Below are 27,691 nucleotides of genomic sequence, written 5' to 3' on the forward strand. Positions count from 1 at the left end.
ATATGTTTATACATCTTTATGTGTGTCTATATGACTCATTTCAGACATTAAGCACACAATGTAAAGACTCTAAATCTCTGAACATAAACATTAAATTACAATTAAGGATGATGATGAGTATGTGTTTAAAGTTCAAATCTGTGGTTGGTTAATAAAGATTGCGTCTGTTTAAAAATTTGCTTGGATGTTTTTGGAGACGTGTGCTTCAGGGAACCACCGAGTGCTCGGCGCTCATGTATCCCGCCTAACGCAGTTGGACTTAAAGGCAGTCCTGCATGTCAAAAATTTGCACAGAGACGTTCTCCAAATTAACAGAAGTTTTATTATCAGATGTAAAAAGGTAACAAAGCTTTGGGTTGCAGTACATCCCTCACTCCACCACAAGCCAACAACACAAAATATTCAAAAACACCCATATTTATAAGTATGTGACGTCGCTCGTATCTTCTGACTCCTCCTCTGCCTTTTAAGGAGTGCTGCTCCTTTCCACCAATCACCGTGAGTCCTTTTTACGTATATCTGTCAAAAAACATCTTTCAAACACGATTTTGCAACCTGCGTCAGGTTCTAATTTGAGGAGTGTTCCCTAGAACAGTTTCATTGGCCGGACAACACACCAACATTTTAACATAATCTTTTAGTAAAAAGAAAACTACAATCATCTAATGTTTTAATTATGCAGCTTGTTTCTTAATCCTATGATTCATAAAACACATCAAAACTCATGATTATACTTAAAACATATGCATTGGATTAATTCATAACATTTTCTTGTGACTCTTTATATGTGTGTGTGTTTATTTAGCTAAATTTATCGACTCCAACCCCGCACTCTGCTTGTCTTTCTGTTTTTGCCCAGACTTTCCACTGAGGAAATAGAAAGCACATGAAAAAACACACAGCTTAATGAAATGAAAGAAAACACTTATTGATTATATTGTATATTAAATCATACTTCTAACTAAATATTTCCACAATTCCCTCTCTTGACCTCGAAGAGGTCACACAAAATCCTAAATCAAATGTTTGTGCTACTCCCTTTTGTGTATTCTATCTCTATTCCTCCATATTTCAGTAAGCACTTGTCTGTTGATGTTATTGACCTTCTATGTATAGTTCGCGGTGTGGGCTATTACCTTCCTTACTTTTTTGTATTCCAAAAATTATCCCTACGATGGTCCCTGCAATTATCCCTAACACACAAAATTTCCAATTTTCCCACAGTTCATTTGTTGCTGTTTATTCACCCTCTCTAGTAATTCTTGTTATCTTTACAAAATCAACACTTCTTAAAAACTTAATACCTTAAAACCTGTAAGAAAACACTCCTTAAAAATACACTGTTAAACCTGAAAATTGAAAAACATTGAAAAACACTCAAAATCACACAATAATGAAAACTTGATTATAAGGAATAAATGGTTATTTGTATGTCCACGTCCGTGAACACTTCACTCAGAATCTTTTGACTTTCTTGAAGTCTAGTTTATCTAGACCACACCCTAGCCGGGGTACTGAGATCTTTTACTCTTTACCACACACCAATCTCTCATGTGTTTTAGGCTTTCTGTGAAACATCATATGTTGGTAAATCAGTGTCATTGTTCTTTGGTTATTAGGTGAAAACAGTCCTGTCTCTTTCCTGGTTCACTGCACATCACCGGTTTTTTATTTGATCATTACTTTCTGTGTACCGTATCTTTTTTTAAACTGTTTAGCAATACCTGCCCCGTATGCACATCAGCACTTACACATGAGCAATGGTTCTGTGTGTGGCTTGTGAAAATTCCCTGTTTTGTGTATAATTTGGAGCTGTTGGTGTTGTCTCATGGCAATTTCAGTGTCTGTTTTACCGTTCCACTCTTGTATCCTCCCTCTCTTGGACCTGAGTCCTCAGGTCCAAACCAGTGTCAGCAAGAGACCTAGAAGGGGGGTCACAAGCTACACAGGATGTTAAATGGAACCAAGTTCTCCTTTGCCTTGGAGTTGCACACAATGTGAGGTGCGAGCTGTACACGTATAGGTTGAGACCACCGTGGTTCATCCACTTTCTCGGAATTTCTCGATCCTGACCCAGTCTGTGTGACTGGGATGGCAGTTCCTCGGTTGGCTGGTACAGGAGTTACCTGATGGGAAAAGGTTCGAATCAGAGCTGTTAGTTTATCAAAATACACAGTATGTGACAATGGCTGCACTGTGTCCTCTCTCAACGCCGTGGTTGGTCCTGGAAATTGACGACCTGTAAGCAATTCAAAAGGTGTAAAGCCTGAGATCCTGTTGACAGAAGAACGAATAGACATGAGAGCAATGGGTAAAGCTGACAGCCAGTTCAATTTAGTCTGTGCACAGATTTTAGCCAATTTTAGTTTAATTGTCAGGTTTAAACGTTCAACCTTACCTTGGCTGGCCGCATGGTAAACTGACCATACGCATGTGTTAGGCCTAGAGCCTGTTCAACAATTTTCAAATGTTCATTTTTAAAATGGGTGGCATTGTCAGATCTGATACGTCGTGGGAACCCATAGTGTGGAATGTAATGGTTGATTAGACACTTTATTACGGCCGTACTGTCCTCTCGGCCGACAGGATATGCTTCTGGCCAACCAGTGAAATAATCAACAATCACCAAAACATAGCGTTTGCCATGTACTCGTGTAATCATGTCTGTGAAGTCAATCACAATTTCTTCCCCTGGACCAGATGTCAAAGGGAAACACCCCCGTTTGGGTTTGATGCTAGGTTTTACATTGTGTTCCTGACAGATACAACAACTCGTCACATGACCTGACACCATGGATTGCAAAAATGGATGCCACCAATGTTCGAGAGCTCTCATCATTTGTTTGTCACTGACATGGCTTACCCCATGGGCTTGTGTTAACATTGAACCGGTCAGAGAGACAGGCAATGCCGGACGTCCGTCTGGCGCTTGCCATAGACCATCACTAGCACAGATGCCTCCATGCTGTGACCACACTGATTGTTCTTCTGGACTAGATATCTGTTGTTCCTTTATCAGATATTCTCTAGTGAATCTTGGCAAAAGATCAGTACAAGCTCTATCTGATCTCACCACCTGCTGAGTTGCAACATAGCCAGCTGCAGTTTTGGCAGCTAGATCAGCTGCATTGTTTCCATCAGTGATAGGGGAATCATTTTTGGAATGTCCTGGACATTTAATAACTGCTACCTCTTTGGGTATCATCAGAGCCTCTAAAAGGTCTCTGGCTTCGCATGCATGTGTAATTGGTCGACCTGTTGATGTGGTGAACCCACATCTCTGCCATAGGGGCAATTCCACGTGGACAGCTGTTACAACATATGCTGAATCGGAATATTTGTTCACACGGGTCTCACCAGCGTAATGAAGGGCTCTTGTTACTGCTATCATTTCAGCTCTTTGTGCTGACTGTTTTCCTTCCAATTGCCCTGACTCCCTGGTCATGAAATTACTTCCTTGCTGTTCCACAATGGCATAGGCTGCTTTCAGACTCCCATCCTCTGCTCTGAAACAACAACCATCTGTGAACAATGTCATAACTGGCGGTGGGGTTGTCAATGGCACCGCAGACAGATCTTCTCTTACTTTGGATGCTCTCTCGGTGATGGGTGCACGATCGTGTGGCTGTCCATCTCCCATCAGATCAGCCATATTAATGCCCTCATGTGTGTATGCGAGATTAGGACTGGTCAAAATCTTAGCTATTCTTCTCTGTCTCATTGGTGATAACGTGAATGATGCTGAATTTACGAATGACATGATGGAGTGTGTGGTGAGTATTGTCAATGGGTGGCCCATTACAATGTGTGATGTTTTGTGCACAACTTTAGCTAAACCCGCTGCAAATCGGGAACAAATTGGTTGTCTTTGCTCTACACAGTCTAACAACACGCTCGCATACATCAACACTTTTCTCCTACCCTGGTCTTTCTGAAACAGGACACCATGTGCGCTGGAGCCAGATTCTGAGGCATCCAGGAAGAAAGGTAACTCATAGTTGGCACAGTTCAGGTGCACAGCATGAGCTAGCTGTGTCTTTAGGTCAATGAACGTCCGTTCAGCCTCTTGTGTCCACTGAAGTTCTGCTTTCAGATTTTTCATGCCATGCTCTTTAATCAACTGCCTGAATGGTGTAGTCAGTGAAACATACATAGGGATATAGTGCCTACTGAATCCTGTGAGGCCTATAAATGATAACATGTCTTTCACTGTGGTTGGCTTTGGATGGCTGAGTATACCCTGTCTTTGTGTCCCTGTCAAAGTTGATCCCTGTGCCGTGATCAGTCGACCTAAAAATGTAACACAAGGTCTGCACACCTGCAGTTTGTCCTTGCTTACCTTGAAACCAGACTTGTGCAACTGAAGCAACACAACTCTGGTAGCCTCCAAGCACGCCTTTTCAGTTCTGGCTGCCAAGAGTAGGTCATCAACATACATGATCATGACACAGTTCTCAGGTAAGCTACAGTTCTGTAGCTGTTGTTTTAAAACATGATTAAAAATTCCTGGTGACAAAATAAACCCTTGTGGTAGTCTGTTGTAAGAATACTGCCAGCCCCTGTATGTAAAAGCCAAACATGCTTTGCAATCCTCTGCGATTGGAATACAGAAGAAAGCGTTTGCCAAATCGATGCATGTAAACCATTGGTGCGCTGGTGTCAATGTGGACAGCGCAATATATGGGTTTGGCACTGTCATTGTAGGTGTTGCTACAATGGAGTTGATGTTTCGTAAATCATGTACCAATCTGTATTTGTTAGTGCCTGGTTTAGGCACAGGAAAAATTGGTGTGTTCCAATTAGACCTATAAGGGGTTATCACTCCCTTGTCAATCAGTCCAGAAACAGTGGTGGCTACACCTTCTTCTGCTTCTGGTTTGTTGCGGTACTGAGGGACCCAAATAGGTGTGGTGGTGGTTAACTTGAAGCTAACAGGTTTGATGTTACAAAACCCTACATCTGTTGGTCCTTGAGACCATAGATTATCTGGCAATGTGTCAATCATTTTTCCTGTTCCGTCAGCGTCTGTTCTTTCCCTACCATGGCATCTAGAGATCTGTTTGTGTGTCAACACCCCTGTGTCTTCTGTTTGGTCTTGCACCCAATATGCTTTTTGTGTATCTGAGTATAGGATACCCCAATGTTCTGTGGGTTCCCAATCTTTGGCTGCTAACAGTCTCTTAGTCATGTTGCCTAGCTCCCTAGCCTCATGATTTGGATGTAATGCTAAAGAGACGTGTGGTGCAGCTGTATCAGACATTTCATACCATTTCATCTGCTCTTCTGTCAGTAAAATTGGTGCCACTACTCCCTCTTTTCCTATCATGAGTCCGGATCCCCTTAACACCCATTTACTGTCCTCTATTTCTTGAAACAGATCTTGGTATTGTGTGGTGTCATCCCTATCATAGAACAATGTGCAATGTAAGGGGTCTATGGGTGGTAGGAACATGTCTATGTTTGTTATCCATTGGCGATGTTCATTATACCTTGATACAATACTATTAGTGGCTACACTGGAATCTAGCTCAACCCAATATATATCGGCATCTTCTACCTCACCGCACGATGTCAACATCCACTGACTGCCTGTGGTGTGGCCTGCAAGGGAACAATTTGTCTGTGAACCATCAGGAAATGTCACTATTACTCCCTCAGGCGAACATAAGATACTGGCTCCTAACTTAATTAATAAGTCTCTTCCTAAAAGGGGGATGGGAGCATTACACGAGTACAGGAATGAGTGTCAATATTTGTTTGTCAACCTTTACTTTCAGCAATTTTGTCATAGGCCATTTTTCTACCTCACCAGAGAACCCCATTACTCCCACTGTGCGATTTGTCAGATCGCTGTTATCAATTGTGCCCTTAGTTACAGTGGAGTATGTGGCCCCGGTATCTACCAGAGCCTTTAGTGGTTGATCACTTACCACTATTTCCATGAGAGGTTCAGCCATTCCTCTCACGGTGGTTCTCTGTGGGCCCCTTCAACATTCCTCCGCCCCACCCTCCGGGTCCCATGTTGGGTGCACAGGCACCTGTAGGTTGGAAGGTGACGGAAGGAGTTGCCCCGGGTTGTTTGGGGTTTGTGGTCCCCTGCCACGACCACCGGCACCACCTCTTCGGGGACCCCATCCCCCCGCAGGTGGCCCGTTGTATTGGCCTTGAGTCTGTGACTCGTTTTGTGGACAATTCCTAAACCAATGTCCCTCTCTTCCACACCCATAGCACTGCGTCCCGCTCTGCCCCCCTCTCCCTTGCCCTCCCTGTCTACGTCCATTTCCCCTCCAGGGGGATCCCTGCCTACGGTTTGTTCCTTGGGCATAATGTGGGTTGCTATATGGATGGTGGTGTGTCGGTCCTCCAAAAGGAGAACCACTGTAAGGGGGTCCTTGATATGGGTCTATGGGTTGGGGTGCATTGGGAGTATGTTGTGGCATTTGCTTGGCCTTTTTGGTTTGTCCCTTCACTTTTGGCTTTTTCTAATTGCAATTTTAACAACTGGGTTTTAACTCTTTCTAGTTCCTCTTCCTCTTTATTGGCTCTTTCCACTGCTCTGTCTGTGTGGTGCACTAAATGTCTTTCCCATACCTCGTTACTTGCCACTGGGATATCTGGGTTATTCTCCATTGCTTGTTTTACTCCATTTGGAGCTCCTGTCATTACTGCTGCTCTAAATATGTCTCGTGTCACAGGGTTGTTTAAACTGTTTTCCTCCACCATTTGTTCCCACTCAGCAGCACAACGGAAATAATAAGCCGCTCCAGTCTCACCTGGCTTAATGCGGAATTTTATATTCTGGTACACTGTTGGTGGCACAGGATATATTCGACGAAGAGTTTGGCTTACAACAGTACTTACTCTGGTAAATGGTATCTCATTTGCAACATACATAGTATTTGCATCGAGCTCTAAATTTTGCATTTGTGAGGCTGTCAGTATCTGACCCAACAGGCATCTCAAGTCACCCAAAGCCAAGTCAGTGCCATGGCTGAGTGCTGTCAGCTTACTCAACCATCTGCTGCCTCCTGAGGTAATGGGTGGCAATTTACTCGCTATTGCTGTCATGTCACTGTGTGACCAAGGTTGGTACTGGAGATTCCCTCCTGGTCTCACCACTAAGGGTGCCTGGATTTGGGGCATAAACAGTTGGTGCTGTGGGCCATATTCAAAAATGTCTTCATTCCTTTGGTTGTTCTTATCTGCACTTCTTACTCTCTTTGCTATTGGCTCCTCCATCGTCATGTTTCCATCAATTCTAATTTTTATCTGCTCTGTAGTTCTTGATTGGACGTTAGGGGTTGATGTTTGTTTTGGTTTTTTCCCTCTAGCCTTACTTCTAGGCCCTTCCTCTTTTACTTCCTGAATGCTTTCACTATCACTCTCATGCTCGCTTTCCTCAGATTCCTCCCGCTCATGTCTTGTCTTCTCCATGGTATCTAGAACTTGTTGTGCTATTTCTATCGTGTTATCTACCTCTCCCTTCATGTCCTTTTTCAATTCTTTAAATTCCTCTCTTAACTCTTGCATGCCCTTACTCCATGGTTCTATGTCAACTTCCATTTCTCCTCCTCTAATTGTCATCACTACTTGCTGGTTAGGCGGTTCATATGGCGGGGGATGGCTTAATGACGGATAGATTGAAGGTATGTGTTTCTGAAGGGGAGGAGCAGAAGGGGTAGTCTGAATGCTTCCTGCCTTTTCTTCCTTTTTCTCTCTGGCTGCTGAGCTGTTCACTTCCCCTTTCTTCTCTCTTCTTTTTTTTTTCTGCGAGCTGAGTGCTGTAGTTGTTAAAGCTACTCTAGTCCACATCCTCAATTTCTTTTTTAGATTATCTTCCTCGCTACTATGCTTTCCTGCATTATACCACTTGACCTGATCTTTCTCTTCAACATGTCTCCGTAACTTACTATGTGCTTTCTTTTCCATTTCTCTAATTTTTGGTGCTAGAGGCATTCTCACTTCTTCTGCATTTTCCCACCCACAGTCATCACATAATGCTACCCAACACTTATCAATTTCCTTCTGTCTTTTCTTTCTATCTTCAGGCTCAGCCTGCGCCATCAACATATCTGTAACATTCTTCCACTGCACTGTTACTGGTGGACACACATATTCATCACATTCTTTCTGAAATTCAGCCATTTTATACACAAATTCTATTCACAATATTATACAGTCTATTTATTCCGAATTTATAGTATAAGGTAGTCCGTATGACTATATTACTTCAAATTAATTCCACTTAATTTCTGACGCAACGTCTCAATTTCTCAACGAGTCTCTGTGACGCAATGTCTTTTCCTTTAGCTGCCTTATCAGCATTCACATTCAACTCATGACATTCAAACAAATAACAAACAGTTTTGGAATATTCCTTTATGAGCTCCCAGACTCAAAGGGAGTTATTTCACCCTGGCCTTTTTCGTCCCAGACGCGAATACCACAACGCAGTTTATGAGTTCCAAACTCAAAGGGATGTAATTCCCTGGCCTATTTTTCGTCCCAGACGCGAATACCACAACGCAGTTTATGAGTTCCAAACTCAAAGGGATTTAATTCCCTGGCCTATTTTTCGTCCCAGACGCGAATACCACAACGCAACTTATGAGTCCCAGACTCTAAGGGATTTATTACCCTCTCTACGGGGGACTCTAACCACCCGATTTACAGTATTTTCTTTTTAAATCTGATTTCTCACAACTTCTCTTTATAATTTAGTTCTACTCATGCGGAATGTTCATCAAATTCAACACAACAATTTAGGTATGTTCAATAGCAGAATTTTGATTAAACAGGCTTCTGCTTACCTTTCTTTTATGTTGGTCGCGACCTGTGTGTTGAACCTGAATTCGTTCCGTTTTCCTCAACGCAAATGGCAAATGTGCCCTCGTCTCTTGACAAATCACGTCACGGGTCACCAATTGTTGGACTTTTGAGGCAGTCCTGCATGTTCAAAAATTTGTACAGAGACGTTCTTCAAAATCGATTAGAAGTTTATTATCAGATGTAAAAAGGAGTAACAAAGCTTTGGGTTGTCAGACGATCTCCTCACTCCACCACAAGCCAACAACCCAGATATTCAAAAACACACATATTTATTCAGTATGTGACGTCGCTCACATCTTCTGACTCCTCCTCCGTCTCTAGGGAGTATTGCTCCCTGGCAACCAATCACCGTGAACCAGGTTATCTGCAAAACAACATCTTTGCACAACACATGTTTTGCAACCTGCGGTCAGTTGCTAATTTGAGGAAGTGTTCCCTAGAGACAGTTTCATATCGCAAAACAACATGTAAAAATACTTTCAGTAAAAAACTCAATCATCTAATGCTTTAATTATGCAGCATTGTTTCTTAATCCTATGATTCAATAAAACACATCAAAACTCATGATTATACTTAAAACATATGCATTGGATTAATTCATAACACTCCTTCCCTATGTGACTCTTTGAGTGTGTGTTGTTAGTTAGTTAGACTTGTCAAAACGAGCTGTTCTATTTCTGCACGTACACACAAAGCTTGTTCCTCTTTTGTGGTTTCACTCTGCTTGTCACTATTCTGTTTTTATCACAGCACTTTTCCACTGAGCAAAACAGCAAGCACATTAGATAAAAACACACAGCTTAATGATTTAATGAAAGAAAACACTTATTGATTATATTGGTAATTAAATCATACTTCTAACTGAATAATATTTTACCACATACCTATTGGTTGAAATGAAGATGTTCAATGTGTGATGATGATTTGAACAAATCTTTTAAGTGAAATTTGCACTGTAAAATGCTGCTGTCGCTGTTTACTCTTCTACTATGGATCGGATTGTTTCAATATTTCATTGATATGATAGGATTTAATTGATCTTGTGTTTGATCTCATTTCTCCCAACAGATGTGATTTCAGGACATCATCTCGCTGTAGAGTTTCAGGAAAATGAAGAAACTCGTAGCAGTGAAGCTGAGTAGACTTCAACTGTCACAGATCCTGGAGTCCTGACATCTCCGGACCGCTCTGTGTCCCACTCCAGTGATGATGTCGTTCAGAGTTCAGTCCTTTCTCTGTCCGACTCACTTTTCAATATCATCCAGACTCCAGTCCTTTCTGGCTCGGACACAAACCAGAACGCCGGTCAGGATCCAGTCAGTACTGACTCTGACTCTGACTGGATTGAAGATGACTCTTCAACATCATTCACNTGTCACGCTTAAAATGCCCTTTTTCTTTATACATAAAACTAAATACTTGCTACAAGAAGAAGGATATGCTTAAACTTGTGGATCAGGAGTATGCAGCAGTGGTCCATAACTCCAGTACTGATCCCAACAGCATGCTCCATCCGACTACAAAACTTCTTATAGATCGGTATGTTAAGCACTTGGCCAAACTGCAAAACACCTGTTCTTCACTAAATGCTTCTCATGAAAAACTTCTTCAGACACAGCGACTCTGGCACTCTCTGACAGAGGGAAGCGAGACTACTAGTGTGCCAGTGGTTACAATTAATCCTGCAGTTGTAAACCCACCAGCACCTGCTCTGACCACACCCCTTACTCACGAAACCATTGAGAGGGTCGTTGAGGGTATTATGGAGAAGCATCAACAGCCAGAACAGAAAAAGAAACAGACGAATACTTGTGACTTGTAATGAGTGATGGCTCCTCCATCCATTTTTTTGTCAGCAAGGTCCTGTTAGGTACTTCTACTGTTCCACTAAGGTTTTCAAGGCTTGTAGTGGTGAAGGACTGACAAACCCCAGAATGCCTTGTAAAGAATTTATGGAAACCAAGTTCTTCCAGAGAGAACTGGATGCCCCAAAATAACGAGTAGAGGAGAAGGGACAGCAAAAGAAAAAAGCCTGAATCTCAGCATGTAGATTGCCTGTGTTGTTCTGTAAAATGGAACTCAAACAGTCCACACATACACACAGGCGTTCCTGGAATGGCCGGGAAATATGTTTATTGTCCTGCTAAGGTCTTTTCCACTTACAGAGAGCAGGGTATGGAGAAGGAGATTATCTGGAAAGAGTTTCAGAAGTCTCCATTTTACAACATGGTAAGACAGAGATGGGTTTCAGAAAAAAAGTAAATGAGAAGTTTCCCCTTGTAAATATATTTAACTTGTGGTTGTTCTGCCTGTTAAAGTGTTGAGAAAACAATAAAAACTAAACTACTAAGAAACGCTTGTGCACTTTCTCTGCATGCAGATTTATCTTGTACTCTATTGTTTATATTTATAAATATATAAATAAATATCTATGCACATTTGAACCCAAAAAAGTCATGAATGAACCCAAAAACTGAAACCACAGAAATGTACACTTTTGCTTGCTTATGAGAGAAACAATAATGTTGTACTGAATACATTTTCACCAGACTATGACTTATATACGAGTCTTTTATCCAGATTTCCGGTTTGCCATATTATTTTACCTATGTTTAATAAGTTAAGTAAATTTGACAAAAAAACATAATAACATATAGTGATGAAAACAATAACAAAAAACTGACATTAAGAATATTTGTCAAAACATGAAAATTTACATTGCAATTACCTGTTTATTGTTACGATTTAATGTTGATATTGATGTTGAATGTAAATAAACATTTATTGTTGTTAAACATAAGATAAAAATAAAACAAAAGTATATATACATATCAATATAAAGAGAAAAAGAGCAAAGTATTTACAGAAATATTTATTTTTAAAGTTCCTACACCTGCAGAATTCTTATATGACTAATTATTATTAGACATTTCAAATCACTAAGAATGATTAACAATATATTTTTTTTTTAAGACGTGATGAGATCTTTATACTGCAAGGAATACTAATTATTTTTTCCCTCTTTTGCATTTTAGTTTATCTGTATTGTATATGCGTCTCTATGTTTATTTAGATTTTTTTAGATTTAGATTCAATTTATTGTCATTGCACATGTACAAGTACAAGGTAATGAAATGTGACCTCTGCATTTAACCCATCCAGAGAGTAGTGAACACACGTACCCCCGGAGCAGTGGGCAGCTATCACTGCAGCGCCCGGGGAGCAAGTAGGGGTAAGGTGCCTTGCTCAAGGGCACCTCAGTTGTTACCCGCCGGCCCTGGGAATCGAACCAGCAACCTTCTGGTCATGAGTCCGACTCTCTAACCATTAGGCCACGACTGCCCCTGTTATCTGTTTCTTCTTACATTGTTTATGTGGGTTTGTTAAATTGTGCAAACAATAATGTGTTTTTATATGTTTAAGGTGATTAACAGATGTCATGTTGTGCATTGATGTTATAATGTAGTAAAGAATGTAGTGCATTGTACAATTTGTCAAAACGTGTAAAATTTGTCATTTAATATAACATTTACCAGGTCGTGGTATGACGAAGGCTGTTTGATTGTACTAGACGGAATAGTTTTCTATATCTCATGCTTGTACTTTTCCGTTAATTTTCTTAAGTAGCATATGTGTGTGTGATTTAAAGTTCTAAAAATCTCAAATGCAATTTTTTGATAACATGTTTTAGTGATTTCTCAGAGAGTTAAAGGAGTAATCATCATAAAGCCTACAATACGACCCAGAATTCGCCCCACATAAATTTATGGTCACTGGCCGCAACTGGTTATGTGGCTCTTTTAGATCAATGTGAGGAATGCAAGAAATTCACTCAATGTTTACATTGATTCTTTTGTTGGGAGAACATTTTAAAATCAGATTTCTTACAGTGTACTAAAAAGTGGATTATGACTTTAAGAATAATTTCACAAATGCCTCATGATGTTCAATAAAATGTAAACACATTTTAAATGTAGTCTGTGATCCAAAAACTTCAGAATTGTATCCAATCATAATTCAATTTGCCATTTTTGTACCATGTCTTGAGCCCTCTTCATTTGTTTATCATGTTGGCCAAAAGGTTTTTAAAGAATGAAGAGACAAAGTTGCCTTTGGAGACAACAAAATCTCATTGGCCATACAGTATGTATTTAAACGATTGACTTTGTCTAAACTCTGTGTCATTAAACTTCCTCTAGCATCAAGATGATCAGTGAAATGCAGAGATGCAGGACTATAGTGTAATGTACAGCAGGATGACAAATGTCTTCAGTACACAAATTATTGAATAATACATACAACATTTTTTTAACAACATAAATACAGCCAGAGGAAATAAGAAAAACACATAAAAAAGAAAGAAAAAAGAAAAACACGGTGCAATTCAAATATCCATTTCAAACTTGTATACAATATTTGAAGTCCTGCAAGCCTTTCCACCCATGCAACATACCACAGTATTGTTTAAATTCGTTGATGAATTGAAAGAAATTAGGCTTACCACCTGACCATTTCATTTTATGCATATGAAACTTTCCCGTTAAAACTATTAGTTGAATGATATATGCTTTATCCTTTTCTATCCCTCAATCATTAACATATAACATTATATCCGACCCACTGAGTTTAACAGCAACATCAAATTCTCTACATCAACCCAAAATATATAAATGCAATGAAATAATAAATGAAATATTGTTTCCTTTTCCTTATTACAGAATTCAGATGAATAGTCAATATTTAATTTAAAACGTTCCAAAACATGTTTTACTGGATAGATTATGTGCAATATTTTATAAGAAATTTCCTTTACTTTGTTATTAACAAAGAATTTATTAACTATTCTCCAAGCTATATGTAACACTTCCGTTGGTCCCTAGTCCTGTTTTCCCCGTTTTTGCCCAAGGACGTTACGTTTGCCACGCTCCCTCACCCATCCCTCATTGACATTTGCACCTGTTCATCATCATTGACTGTCACCTGCACCCCATCATCCTCCTTATCCGGACACCATATGTACTCTCCTTTGCCTGTTGTGTTTTGTCAGGTCTTGTTGTAAGTTTGTCAAGTTGTAGTTAGGCTTTACCTTGTGCTGTGGGTGTTTTCTCATGTTTGTATCTTTCTGTGGATTACCTACCTTTTGGATATTCTTGGGTTTTTTTGCACTTTTTTTACCTTGTGGATTATTATTTTTGTGGATTACCCTTTTGTTCCTGGTTCCTGCTTGTTTTATTAAACCATTTTTCCTTCACTCACCACCTGTGGCATCGTCCTTCATTCGTGAACTGTTAAACTTTACGCCAATTCAAATCTCCAAATATCGATGACCAAGAAAATCTTGCTGAGGGCTATGTAACAGTATTTATTTATATTTGAAGATATTAGTATTTCCAATAAAATGTTTATTGTTTGTATGATCAAGGTTAGGGTTTTCATTGCAAACATATTTTAGAATCGATATCTTCGGTATAGCATCCATTACAATTGCATATTCTCTGGGTCTAATTGAGATTTTAAATTTGTCAAGAAACTGTGTAGGATAATGAATCTCCATCATTCATCAACTGATTTACCAACACGTTATTATCAAACCTTATATTGAAAAAGAGGGATTTATGCTTATATAAAATATCCCTATAATTCCAGATATAATACCTTCTAGGGAAAAGTTATGTTATGTTATATGCCAATGTCCATGCCATGAGAGCTTGTTGATGGAATCTTGCAAGTTTCACTGGAATTTTATCAATGGAATAATTACATCTTATCAAAAATTGAAGACCACCAAGTGACTTGAACAAAAAGCTGGGAAATGTATTCCACAAATTCTTTTTTAAATATTGAGTAATCCATTTAATTTTGAATACATTGAATACATTTGAATACAAGTCACTAATGCTTGCCTACAGGACTATCACTGGATCTGCACCGACATACTTTCACACCCTCTTACACTCCTACACACCATCAAGAACCCTGTGTTCAGCAAACCAGCGGCGTCTTGTATTGCCTTCTCATAAGGGCAGTAAATGGCTTTCCCGCTCATTCTGCTTCACAACTCCTTCCTGGTGGAACGTTCTTCCTAACTCGGTCCGGTCAACCACATGTCTCACAACATTCAAAAAACTACTTAAAACAATTTTACAAAACTATTACAACCTTTATATAATGTTTTAACAGCTTTTAAAAAGTCCAAATTATTCAATTGTTTTAAACAAAAAATCATGTTCTATTGTGTCAAATGCTTTTTGGACTGTTAGCCAGTATGTACTCATTATAATCCACCATGTCCAATATTAATCTAATATTGTTACTTATATGTCATCCTTGAATAAATCCTGTCTGTTCTTCATCAATAACATCGTCTACTCTAATCCTTGTTTCAATCTTTTAGTAAATACATGTGCAAATATTTTGTCATCATTATTTAAAAGACTAATAGGCCTCCAGTTGTCTAAGTGAAGAATGTCTTTATGTGGTTTTGGAATAAGAGTAATAACACCCTGTCTTAATGAGTCTGGCACCTCTCCTTTATCTATAGATTCTTTATATACTGCAAGTTAAAAGGGTGTTCATTTATCTCTGAAGACTTTGTAAAATTCAGTAATAAGTCCGTCATTACCCAGAGATCGATTATCTTTCAAATACCCAATACATTCCTTAATTTCCTCTAGTTTTATCGCTTCCTCACATAATAATTCGAAATCTTCATTAATAGTTTTTGTTTTCCCCAAAACATTCAGAAATGTATCCAGATCAGACTGAACTAAATTAGAGGTGTAAAGATGTTTATAAAATTGAGTAACATGTTTTGATATCTCTTTATTTTTTTAGATTATGGTCTTCTGACACTGTATTATTTATCAATAGTTTACTTATCAAACACATTTCTCCATGTCTCTTTTCTAAGTTAAAAAACTACATAGTATTCTTTTCCCCTTGTTCTAACCACATTCTCCTTGATCTTACAAACGCTCCTTTTGCTTTCTCTTCGTAAATAGTGACCATTTCAGTGTATAACGATGAAAGTTTTAATGACTCTTGTGAAGTTAAATCACCTTTACTAGAAAAATGTATCTTGTAATTCTACATTCTTTCTGTCTTTTAGCAAAAGCAAGCATTTTTTCCCCATTGAAATGGCTACATTCCTTCCTTCATATTTGGCGAGCTCCCAGTATTTTGCAAAATGATTCATTATTTTATCTTATGTCCAATACCTGTCTATAATTTCAATGGTTTTAATTTTGAAAGTTTCATTGACTAAACGTGTCTTATTAAGTTTCCAATATCCTCTATTTGTTTTAAATTTACTTGTACCATATTAAGTTATGCCAATTGTTATTCCTTTATGATCAGTCAAGACAGACGGCTCTATAGAAACAGACTGAATAAGATCTTCTAATGTGTCTGAATCAAAAAAATAATCAATACGTGACTGTTTAGATTGATCTTTGTTACTTCATGTATACTGTACATCATTTGGTTCGGATTTTTATGTCTCCAAATATCTAATAACCCTAAATGAAGGCATACATTTTTTATTTCAGAAACACTATCACTTTTTGGTGGCCATCTATCTATTGTTTCATTATGTACACAATAAAAGTCCCCTCCCCATATTATTTTTGCATCTGGGAATTTGTGCTTGATTTGTAACAATTTTACTCCAATATTTCCAAAAAATATATATTATTTTGTTGTTGGAGGCATATGAATTCACCAAAACATAATGTGTCATATCAATGCTTACTTGCAATATTACTAATCTTCCAGAGTTATCTCTCTTGTGGCTAAGAACATGGCCTTTAAATTTACCTTTGAGCATTGCGACCCCTGCTGATCTTTTTCTGCCATGGGCAAACCAAATGTCATTCCCCCGTTGACTTTTCCCAAACTTTTCATCTTCCTTACATGCATGCGTTTCCTGTACAAAATAAAAATCTGCACCTTTCCCTTTACAAAATAAAAATAAAGATTTCCTTTTCAAAAGATTACGTAAACCTCTGGTATTGATTGAAAAAAATGAAATAGACACAACATAAACTTTAGACAATTCCTTTCTTTTGTCTGTTTAACTTTTAATCTAGTAGGGTCACTCAATTTTATTATTCTTTGCAAAAATACATTCTTCTTTTTAATAATACGTATAACTATCAAAACAATATCAATTAACATAACTCTTTCCACACTGACTATAATGGCCTCTTCACACAGCAAAGGCGGCACAGAAACCGAATCTGAAGCGGCATAAAACCACGAAAATGTGGATTTACACTGACCGTTAATGCGGCTCTAACGCGTCATAAATGCATTTACACAGGAATTAAAATTATGCAAAATAATGCTGAACCACAAAAGCACAGTTCTAACAATATGCAAATCAAATAATGTCTTAAATTAAACGATAAAGACTCCCAAAAAATACTGACACTAATATTAATAATGCATACTTTGGATAAAAGCAATATTAGGCTATAAATGCAACATTTTAAATTAATTTCCTAGCTAACAAACACTCATAGAAATTTGTCACCGCATATTGAAAGACGCCAAAAGTTGTTTTAAAGAGCCTGAAAGTCACTGTCGACCAGGTAAATGAACAGTTCCGGTCTATCAAATCAGTTTAAGGCAAATATTTTCCAATGTCTAATACCATGAAACAAAGATTTTCTTCTATCCTAAGCGTGCATTGGGCTGCACAGTTAGAACGGTGGTAAAATGTCAATGTTGTTTTGACAGAAAAATTGTGAGGGTTTAATAAGCATCATCGCTGTCTTCGTGGTTTTTATCCAGTATATGAGAATGATGGAATGCCCGTCACTCCTACACCAGTAACCTGCGGTGAGAATAAAGGATATTATGTGTCAGTTATGATGTCACCCCGTGATGTCACCTTAAATATGCAGCCAGTGAATCTTCATCCATGTCTTTATTCGCTGTGGTGGTGACGTACAGATCAGCGTGATCCTTCCCACCTAAACAACATGAGGTGGTCTTCTCCTGGCAGTTTCACAGTCTGCAGTCGGTCAGGATAAACCTGAAAGAAGTCCGTTAACTTTAAGTATTGGCCAAAAGTCATTCAGATAAAGATGGCCGTTTTAAAGCCTTTATTCCAATAAATGGTCTCAAAATGTAATTGTAGTGTGGTTCATTTTCCTCCAGCAACACAAACACACATGGCAAAGGCTTTTACAAACTCACACACCTGTTTGTGGGTCAATGTGCAAATCTATTCCTCTTCCTCCATTGTAGCAGGCGACCCACAGATGCCCTCTGGGTCTATGCACAAGCCGTCTGGTATATCTTCATCGGTTCTACCCTGTAAACCCCTCTGCGGTCAGCTTAACACACACACACACACACACACACACACACACACACACACACACACACACACACACACACACACACACACACATACTGAAAATACAGTATGGACATCCAGTCTGGATGTCGTAGTCATGTACGGCACGTAAAGGCAGGCTGTCGATGTGGTAAAAGATGCGGTGATCCAGTGACCAGTCCAAACTGTGGGAGATGTCCACCTGGTCTGAATGATGAACGGTCAGGATAAAGCGTGTACAGAGGCAGTTCTATTCCCATGGTACCCGGACACTGTTGGGGAAACGTGGGTATAATAAAATGAACTGCAATGCATTACACTTTTATATAACTATACACTTAGCATACAGCAAACCCTAATGCACTGTATTATTGTAGTCACCCAAATATATTGTGTTTTCTGAATATATTCCTGCAAAGAACCTCCCAGCTGCATCTACTTTTCCATCACTGAAGCGAGCGTTGGGCTTTTCCTTGTCCAGCTGAGCAGCTGTTGTAATGGAGTGCATGACCCGGTCAACAAACGCAAAGCGCATTCATTCCGCGATGATGTAACCGGCTGCCTTTCGCACCACAGATCCTACAGGTTTCTCCGTGAAAGTAAAAACACACAATGCCATTCTCACAGGAACTTTTATCTCATAAAACACTGACAAACTTTCTGATGCCTCACCTGTAGTGATTCTCTCCTCATGACCAGTGAGAGTGCTCCACCAGCTGACCCACCAAAGACGAGTCTTTTTCCTCCCACACGGGCCTATCGCCAAATTCATTCTTTTCTGTGATCACTCCACTTTAATGGACGACTTGACCTGAGAAATACAGTTTAAGTTCATGTGATTTTACTGCACCCTGAAACAACGTGTGCTTTCAAACAAAGTTTAAGTTTATGGACAAGAGTCCAAAAGTCCCTGCTGATTGTTCGGATGGATTTAATGGTCATAATGGGAATTGTATTAGCTTTGGGATGCGGGAATGTCTTAAAAAACTAAAATCTTGCATTAGAAGTGCCATAGAAGAACCATTACATAACAGATTTATATTAGGTGAACTGTTCCTTTAAATTTTGAGCACAAACCAGACATGGACTTCTAAAGGTTGTAAACACTTGGGAGATCTTGTCAAAAAGAGAAAATTAAAGGATTAAAGAAACTGACAAATAAAGTGTTTGTGTATCAGAATTTATTGTTAAATAAGTTTTTGTTTTATTTTTATTGACCTACCACAACCTATAAACAGACTTTGAAAGCCACGCAGCTTACCATGAATGATTTAATTCACCGTTTTCTCAGACAAGTGAATTGACTCGGCTAGTGAGCAGCAGAAGCAGCACATTCATGACCAAACCGCAGCTTACACATAAACATTTGTCTGTAATTATTTTATGTCTGACAACATAAACATTAAATATATAAATGAATATAAACAACAACGGATTTATTGGGCATTCAGTTGTATTAAAATACAGCAAGTTCCGAGAGTAAACGCAAGTACATGCTAATTACCACGGATAATAAAAGATTATGACAGATTTGTTACGAGCCTGTCCATCAATATGACGGACAATAAAAAAGTCTAGCACAACCTCTGTTTGCAACAGGGAACAAAATATTGTTTTAAGCACAACAGATGGAGGCACTTTATTCAACATGATTCAGACTGATGGACAATAATAGCGTTTATTATTAGAGGAATGTAACACTTCACCAGGATACGATTCTTCAAAGATTTGAATTTATATCTTGGTTTGCAGTTGTTTCAGGTCAAATGTGTGATGTTCCTGAATGATCAACTATCCAATTATCCACAAAAAAAAAACATTTTAACAGAGCACACACTACTCCTGAAGTATGCAGATTGAATCGTTTTATTGAATTGTAGTATACTGTAGATAAGATACTGTATAGGGCAAACATGCAAACTGATAAAAGTGAGATCGGTGTTGCTTTTACAAAATAAAGGTTAACTAATTAGATGGCAGATTATTATTGCAAAAATCCATTTAATAGCAGTCCATTTAGTATAAAAGTAATGTTCTGTTATTGTGTGGGCAACAAATTATGGCTTAATGGACATTATAATGGAAATTCTCTGTATAAAGTTACGGCTAAATGTTTGCAAACATACTAAAAACATCAATTCATGTTCATTTACGTATGTAGAATATTTCATCATATTTGATGCCCAATTTAAAGACCCGTTTGTATATTAGTAGTTTGTGCATTAGCATTATAAAATAATAGCACGCAGCTCAAGCATCTGGTGTGCTTGCAAACCTTTGGCAATGAGTTTATAGTAAATAGCTGAATGTCATGGCTCTGCTTCATTTAGTCATGTTTTCTTGGTCCTGTAGCAGAGCCATGACAAAGTCTTTGGTTATGTTTGGAGAGAAACATATTATTGTCCTTTTGACAATAATATACGTTCTCTCCAGTGTCTTGTCATTGGCCCCGCTCCTCTCCTTTCCTTGTTATCTTTCCCTGAGTGTTTGATTACCCACACCTGCCCTGTGTCGTTATCCCTCGTTTGTCTTTCCTTTAAATGCCCTCTTGTTTCATTGTCCTGTGCTCGTGTATCCCCTGTCTTAGTAAGTGTTTAGTTTAGCCGTTTGTCAAGTATTGTCTAGTTTAGTGTTAGTTAGCCTAGGTCCTGTTGTTTGTTTATTATTTTGTTACCTTTTCGTTTACCCCCTCGTGGGTGTTTTGGTTCTGTTTTTGTTAGTAATAAAAGTCTTGTTTGTTAACCCCTTCACTGCCTGCCTGCATCTGGGTTCTTCCCCACCACGATCCTGACAGCTGAAACTTTGTGGTAGCAATATTGCCTTAGTTTCCAGTATTCGCTGCTAAAGCACATTTCCTACATTCATGCTGCAAATGAACAGTAAAAAATGTAAAATATTAATCACAAACTGTACACAGTGAGAATGAATGCAAACTTATATTTGAGCTTTAAAGAACATTCTGAGCATCATCTGATGAGAATTATTAACATTTATAAATCTTATTATCATTGCTTAATTCATTTTAATTATATGTGGATTGTGTAAATGCATCTGAAAGACTTTTATTTTGATCATTATTATGCTTGAGTGTGTTTAAATTGACATTATAAAGTGCTTTAAGTTGAGTGAAAACATTGCTCTTACAATATTAGCACACATACGTTGAAATATATTAACAATAATTACATTTACAAGTATACATGTTATTATTGTCATTTTCTCAATGCCATGTCTATTAATAATAAGTTGAACTGTTTAATCGGACTGTTGTGTTCTGTTCATAGTGCATATATAGGGCCTCGAAGATTGTTTCCAGTTTCTACATAGAACAATGACTGAATTGATGAAAAATACTTGATCTTTTTCAGGAAATACTGGAGGTTTGCTTTTAATAGTATTCTTCCCAGTACTTTAGCAGCTACACTGGGAAAATAATTCTTGATATTTTATTAAAATCGTGTGAGAAATCAAATCTCTCCCTAAATATATTCATAAAACAAAGGAGATGACCACAACGGAATGCTTCTGATGTTTTATGATGCCTTTATGAAAAGCATGACTGCTTGTTAGTAGATTAATGCTACTGAGACACAGAACAAGTCACTGAGGTAAATAGCAAGTGAATTGTTAGGGACTATGTTACCCAGTGTAGAAAGAAGATCAATAAATTAACTAACCAACTAACTCATTTCATCAGAAGCCTTATCATATGTAGGCATCAGTATTTAATGAAAGGTCAAATGTATCTGAAACAATATATTTTATATAATTTGACACTATGAGACATCTAGTCAATGAGGTCTTCTTGATCAAATCTATCAGTTATTGATCAAATTATTATCTGTTAAATTGATGTTATGTTATTTATTTATTGAGAGTTATATTTTAGAGTTACTCTTTTTGGCCAATGAATCACATTTAAGATACGAGTGTAGGGAAGCGGAGTGAGCGATTCTAACCACTGTGGCTCTTTCACGAGTTCGCCTCGCAGATAATAAAATGGGACGGATCATGCATATTGGCGTGCTGTCCCGGGGCGAGGGCCCGGTGTGTGCCCAAACCCTGAGCATACCTCCCCAGTGCTGAGGTGAAAACGGGCTAGTGGTGTGGAGTTAACTCGGCTGGCAATCGATCAGCAATCACAGCAATCATCCTATCAGCCCTATAAATAGTCAAGCCGCCCGGCCTCCATTCTCCCGAATGTCTCGCAACATCCCTCCTCCACACCACTAGCCCGTTTCACCTCAGCACCGGGGGGTATGCTCCGGGTTCGGACACACACCGGGCACATGGCCCTCTTCCCGGTCAAGGGGCGGGTGCTCCGAGTTCAGGGAGAATCACCGAGTTCAGAGCCCTCGCCCAGGGACAGCACGCCAAATACGCATACTATCCGTCCCACCTTATTATCTGCGAGGCGAACTCGTGAAAATGCTGTTATATCTTCAAATTGCTGCATGCATCTGTATGTGTCGAACACAATTTACGTTCACAGAGGTATCATTTACGGCTGGGGTCATGTGTCCAAGCGCTTAAAGCACTGGTCAGGCATACTGATACATTCCGCGGTTTACATTCACTTAGATGTAACGTGAGTTATTCTGGGCAAGACGTGAGTTGGGAACGGCCGGCTATGTAGAAAAATTACGCACACTGGATGATACAGATAGGTTGTCTTCAACCACTCTCGGAAGCGCCGTTTATATTTACAATTCTCCAGTAATCTTACGGTCGGCTCACTGAACGGTCTCTTATGAGCAGCGCTGTTGCGAAACATTGGAGAGAACGGAGGTAAGGCGGCTTGACTGTTTATAGGATGATTGCTGTGATTGTTCATCGAAAGCACAACTAACTAACGGTCGGACGCACATTTCTAATTCTATAATCTTCTCTAACAGCCTCACTACTTCCTTATGCCCGGTTCAGATTATACGAATCCTGCCCGAAAAATTGTATAATCTGAACGGGGCATTACACTTTGCTAACGAAAAAAGCAAACTTTACATGTGACACGAAGTGCAGAAAACAATAACAAGGGAGGAAGACTTGCCACACAAGAGCAGATGCACAGAACTGAACAGCAGAAAAAAAGTGTTCAAATGAATTGCGGTTAACTGTAAATAGATTAATAGATGCACAAAATTAATTGTTAATAATGTGTGTGTGTGTGCTTGCGTGTGTGTGTTCGTGTGTGTGTGTGTGTGTGCAGGGCCGGCCCGGGCCCCAACAATAGTTTGTATTGACTTTACACTAAACTGAAGAACGCGCTCAAATCAAAAGTAATCACAACACACACATAGAGCTCACCATTTAACATAGGAATCACAGAAATGATGAAGAAAAAAACAAATAGATAACAGATAAAAGACCAAAGACTTTGGTTAAATTGCATAACATCAATGTTTACAACTGAAGGTAAAAGATGCTCAATTTAATTTATAAAAATGAACCAACGATAGAGGGAATCTAGTTATGATTTGGCAGATATTGCATTCAAACTTCTTTTGGGAGCTAAAAAGAGGATGAGCAAAAGCAAGCTTCAATAATCTTCTGCTTAAAATTATTTTATGCTGTACTATTATCACTTCTGCAAAGCCGTTTTAAATATATTAAATATCATTAACAAACTTTAACGAAAACATTTTTACCAGTTACTTTTTTACACCACACTAATACAAATAGTAATCAATCTAGTTACTACACTAACTATAATAAAACCATGGTTAGTTTTACTGAGGGTGAAATTCATAATTATATGTCAATATAAACAAAACGAGAGTTATTTCTTACTATGCCAAACGTTCAAATCAGGGGGACTATATTTATGACTTCGCCTATAGGGCCCCACAATCTCACGAGCCGGCCCTGTGTGTGTGTGTGTGTGTATGTAAATGTGTGTGTGTGTATACGTGTATATGTGCGTGTGTGTATGTGTTAATCTGCATGTGTGTGTGTTATTTTCGAGTTATTCGGGAGTCCTCTGTCTTCAGCTTCAATAGTGTGTGTAGAGGACATTTCCTGTTGACATAAAAATACAGAGAATTAGAAGAGCTCTGACACCTGTGTGTGTGTGTGTGTGTTTGTGTAGGTGTGCATGTATAAGTGTACGTGAATGTGCCTGTGAATGTGTGTATACGTGTGTGTGTGTGCGTCTTTGTGTATATGCATGTGTGATTGTGTGTGTGTGTAATCTCAAAGAGTCATTCGGGCGTCCTCCAGGGTTCCTTCAGCCGTGTGTGTGTGCGTCTTTGTGTATATGCATGTGTGATTGTGTGTGTGTGTAATCTCAAAGAGTCATTCGGGCGTCCTCCAGGGTTCCTTCAGCCTCCTTCAACAGTACGTGTAGTGACCTGATGACAATAAATATAGAGAATTGAGCTCTGACACCTCATGTCATTTATCAAAAGCATATTACACTCGTTCATGTGTTGTCATACAAATTAAAAAACTATAATGAAGAAAATACATATTCATACATTTACCTCAACTCTTCTTTCTCCAAATGATATCCTTCATGTCATCCATTTTAAGTTTTTTACACCTAGATGAGAATGTCTCTCGATCTGCTACAGAAAGGCTGTTTTGATACGCTCGGTCCATCTACAAACAATAAAACACAACAGATCACAAAACAATTGTTCAATGTGTTTCATGAGAGGAGAGATCTGCTCACTACATGTATGAATGTAGACATGTGTATGTAATCCTTGTGGCCATATCACCAAACATCATTTTCAACAGACATAACACATCACTCACCTGCGTATCTTCTATCATTCTTTTACAGATGAAAGCAAAAGTTTCATCACTAGGTTCCCACCGCTGTATTTTCTTCTGTGGCTTTGGCCTCAGTCCTGCAACACCATTCAAATTATTACACTTGAAAATACCTTTTGTGTTGTACTTCACACTCTTGTACACATTTTGATTCTCACTTTAGCACGTCAGATTGATATTGCTTTTACAAGCTCACCTCTTTGGTTTAAGGGAAGAAGTTTAGACTTCTGGGAACCCTTAATGTTCCCGCATTCCTTCTCTGAGGTTGCGGGAAGAACGTTGTGGCCCTCAGGTTTAATTTGAGGGGTAACGTCAGATGGTGGATGTGGTGAATGTAGACCAACACCTGCATAACATCAGATTTATGACACATTACAGTTCAAATGTACCTTTAGTGTTTTACCTTACACTCAAGACTTTATTGTATAAAAAAGCTACAATTCTGATTCTGATGCACAGATTAATATTGGTTTGACAAGCTCACCTCTGACGTTTAAGGGGGGGAGGTCCTTGGATTGCTGCAGTGCAGTAATGTTCTTACAGGCCTTTGTAATGGCAGGAAGAACTTTACATCTTTCATGCAAGTCTGGACGTGGCACACCTGCAAAACAACAGATTTATAACACATGAAATCAATGAATACAGACCTGTATTCACATTTTCCCCATTTTACTCTGAACACTGTCTCAAAAAATGACCTGGAGCCTTGCTTAAGCCTTTTTATAATAAAATGTGACAGTTTTAATTCAGACTGTAGCACGCCAGCTTTATATTAGTTTTACTCACCTTTGCAGTTTACGGGAGGGAGGCCAGTAATGTCCCCATAATCCTTCAAGACTTTGAGGATGGTTTTGCGGCCGTCGGGATCCCTCACAGAGCTTCTGTCTGGTGGATGTGGCCGCAATGCACCAACGCCTGAATAACAGATTGATGACATGATTAAAACAGTGAATATGTATTTTATGTATTTTAATTCACACTTAAGCTTTCTACATTCTAAATCTTACAATTCTCACTTTAGCACATCAGATTGATATTGTTTTTACAAGCTCACCTCTGTGGTTTAAGGGACGGAGGTGTTTCGATTGTTGGGAAGCATTAACGTTCCCACAATCCACTGAGATGCCGGACGGTGCTCTACGGCTCTCAGGTTTTGTATGGGACCTCAGGTCAGGCGGGGGGTGTGGAGAGAACACACCAACACCTACAAAACATCAGATTTGTGACATTAAAACAGTGAATACAGAACTTGTGTAGTTTAATTCACACATTCAAGCTTTTTTACATCGAAATCTAACAATTCTCACTTTGGCACTTTAGCTTGGCATTAGTTTTTAAAGCTCACCTTTGATGTTTATGAAGGGGTATGTCGACTCTATACTCCAAGCATTCCTTGAGATGCCGGAAACAACTCTACGGCTCTCAGGTTTTATGTTGGAGCTCCTTTCAGGTGGGGGGTGTGGGGGCTTTACTCCTACAAAACATCAGATTTATATGCGTTTTATTTTACAGTCAAGCTATTTTATATTAATAGGTTAATACTTTGGTTCGGATATTAGCACATCAGATTAATATTCGTTTTACAAGCTCACCTCTGATGGTTAGGAGGGGGAGGAGCTCTGTGGACTCCTCGAAATGTACACGTTTGTACTGGGGCATTTTTCTGCAAAATAAAAAATGTTTTTGACAGATACACGATGACTTTCGCTTAAAGACAGTTTTCCATCGCTGACCGATCATAGAAATAACATATCCTGTAACTCTCCTTCATGTTTGAGCTCTACAGAGAACTCAGCCATCAGATGTACAAATAAAACAAACAAATGTAGTATTTAAATATTAAATAGGTAACGTGTGACTAAAAAAGCAAATAACAACTCAAAATTTGAGTAATTTATCGTATATTAAAACGGTCATTGCTAAAACAGGCGCATTTATACAGTAAGTTACACAAACACTAAAGTATTAAACACTTCATTCGTATTATTACATAAAGCAAATGGCATTTTCTTCACTTTATATATAATAAATTCGATATATTCTCCACAAATTATCAAATTTACGACCATTTCAAGATACAATTTAACATTTGACATGAAAATGTTTGTTATTAACTTGTAACGTTACTCACCACACGCTGGTGCTTTACCCTCTGTTCTGTCGAAAATCTGTGTGGAAATCTCTCCTAATGCCGATCAGAGATCACGCAGATCAGAGATCACACAGTTCGGACAAAGTATTCACGGATTTTAACAGTCGGATTGAGCAGAAACAGCAAGCGATGCAAAGCTGCTAAACCAACTGAAGTGACTGACTGAGATCGCGCGACTGATAAAGCCTCGAACACGCCGTGACGTCATAGAGAAGAGCTTAGGTCCAAAGTTGCTCGTGCTTCAGCTGAATTTAAAGTGATAGCGTTTTGTTTATGATAAAAAAAACAGTGCTTTCCGTTGTTCCTTGATGCAGCATATCGATCAGATCTTACAGGTATTTTTAATAAAAATATCAAAAGATAGTTAATAGTATAATAATAATAATAATAATATAATATCTAAATAATAACAATTAAAATATCTAAAATAATTTATCAAAGTTATTGATGTTTCATTTCATTTGAATAATGATATTTCAAAAGCCTAACCAGAGACTGGGGCTGTAAATTAACCTTTGGCTATAAAGTCTATAAAGCTGCTTGAAATTTGAAATTGAACTGCTTGAAATTGTAGCAAGGTTAGGCTATTATAC

At 38.6% G+C, this 27,691-nt stretch overlaps 1 protein-coding gene, 1 long non-coding RNA gene and 1 pseudogene across 3 annotated transcripts; all 3 read right to left on the reverse strand.

The window, feature by feature from the left end:
* Positions 1–1,897: 1,897 nt before the first annotated feature.
* Positions 1,898–5,550, reverse strand: LOC130546189 (protein NYNRIN-like; annotated as a pseudogene).
* An 11,374-nt stretch (positions 5,551–16,924) lies between these two features.
* Positions 16,925–19,006, reverse strand: LOC130545634 (uncharacterized). Of its 2 annotated transcripts, XR_008961681.1 has the most exons (5): positions 18,845–19,006; positions 18,554–18,751; positions 18,035–18,444; positions 17,783–17,866; positions 16,925–17,665 (listed from the first exon to the last, which is right to left on the reverse strand). It is a non-coding gene; the product is annotated as an uncharacterized LOC130545634 (long non-coding RNA). The 2 variants fall into 2 exon arrangements; XR_008961680.1 differs by having other exon boundaries at positions 18,554–19,006.
* Positions 19,007–24,409: 5,403 nt separating this feature from the next.
* On the reverse strand, positions 24,410–27,265 carry LOC130545633 (uncharacterized). Its single transcript, XM_057320257.1, has 10 exons — positions 27,078–27,265; positions 26,539–26,609; positions 26,292–26,420; positions 26,001–26,150; positions 25,733–25,861; positions 25,431–25,547; positions 25,143–25,292; positions 24,929–25,023; positions 24,652–24,769; positions 24,410–24,519 (listed from the first exon to the last, which is right to left on the reverse strand). Exons 2-9 carry the CDS (start codon positions 26,603–26,605, stop codon positions 24,653–24,655), a joined length of 954 nt encoding a protein of 317 aa, XP_057176240.1. The 5' UTR covers positions 26,606–26,609; positions 27,078–27,265; the 3' UTR covers positions 24,410–24,519; position 24,652.
* Positions 27,266–27,691: the final 426 nt, after the last annotated feature.

This window comes from Triplophysa rosa, linkage group LG22, assembly GCF_024868665.1.
Source record: "Triplophysa rosa linkage group LG22, Trosa_1v2, whole genome shotgun sequence".
NCBI classification, from domain to species: domain Eukaryota; kingdom Metazoa; phylum Chordata; class Actinopteri; order Cypriniformes; family Nemacheilidae; genus Triplophysa; species Triplophysa rosa.

What these genes read in the sequence shown, in the direction of transcription:
- LOC130545633 (XM_057320257.1), bottom strand. Translation starts at nt 26,605, where the DNA reads ATGCCCCAGTACAAACGTGTACATTTCGAGGAGTCCACAGAGCTCCTC. An exon ending in CCGTCCCTTAAACCACAGAG is followed by an intron (nt 25,862 to 26,000) that starts GTGAGCTTGTAA and finishes TCTGTTATTCAG; the next exon opens with GCGTTGGTGCATTGCGGCCA. An exon ending in CCCCCCCTTAAACGTCAGAG is followed by an intron (nt 25,293 to 25,430) that starts GTGAGCTTGTCA and finishes GATGTTATGCAG; the next exon opens with GTGTTGGTCTACATTCACCA.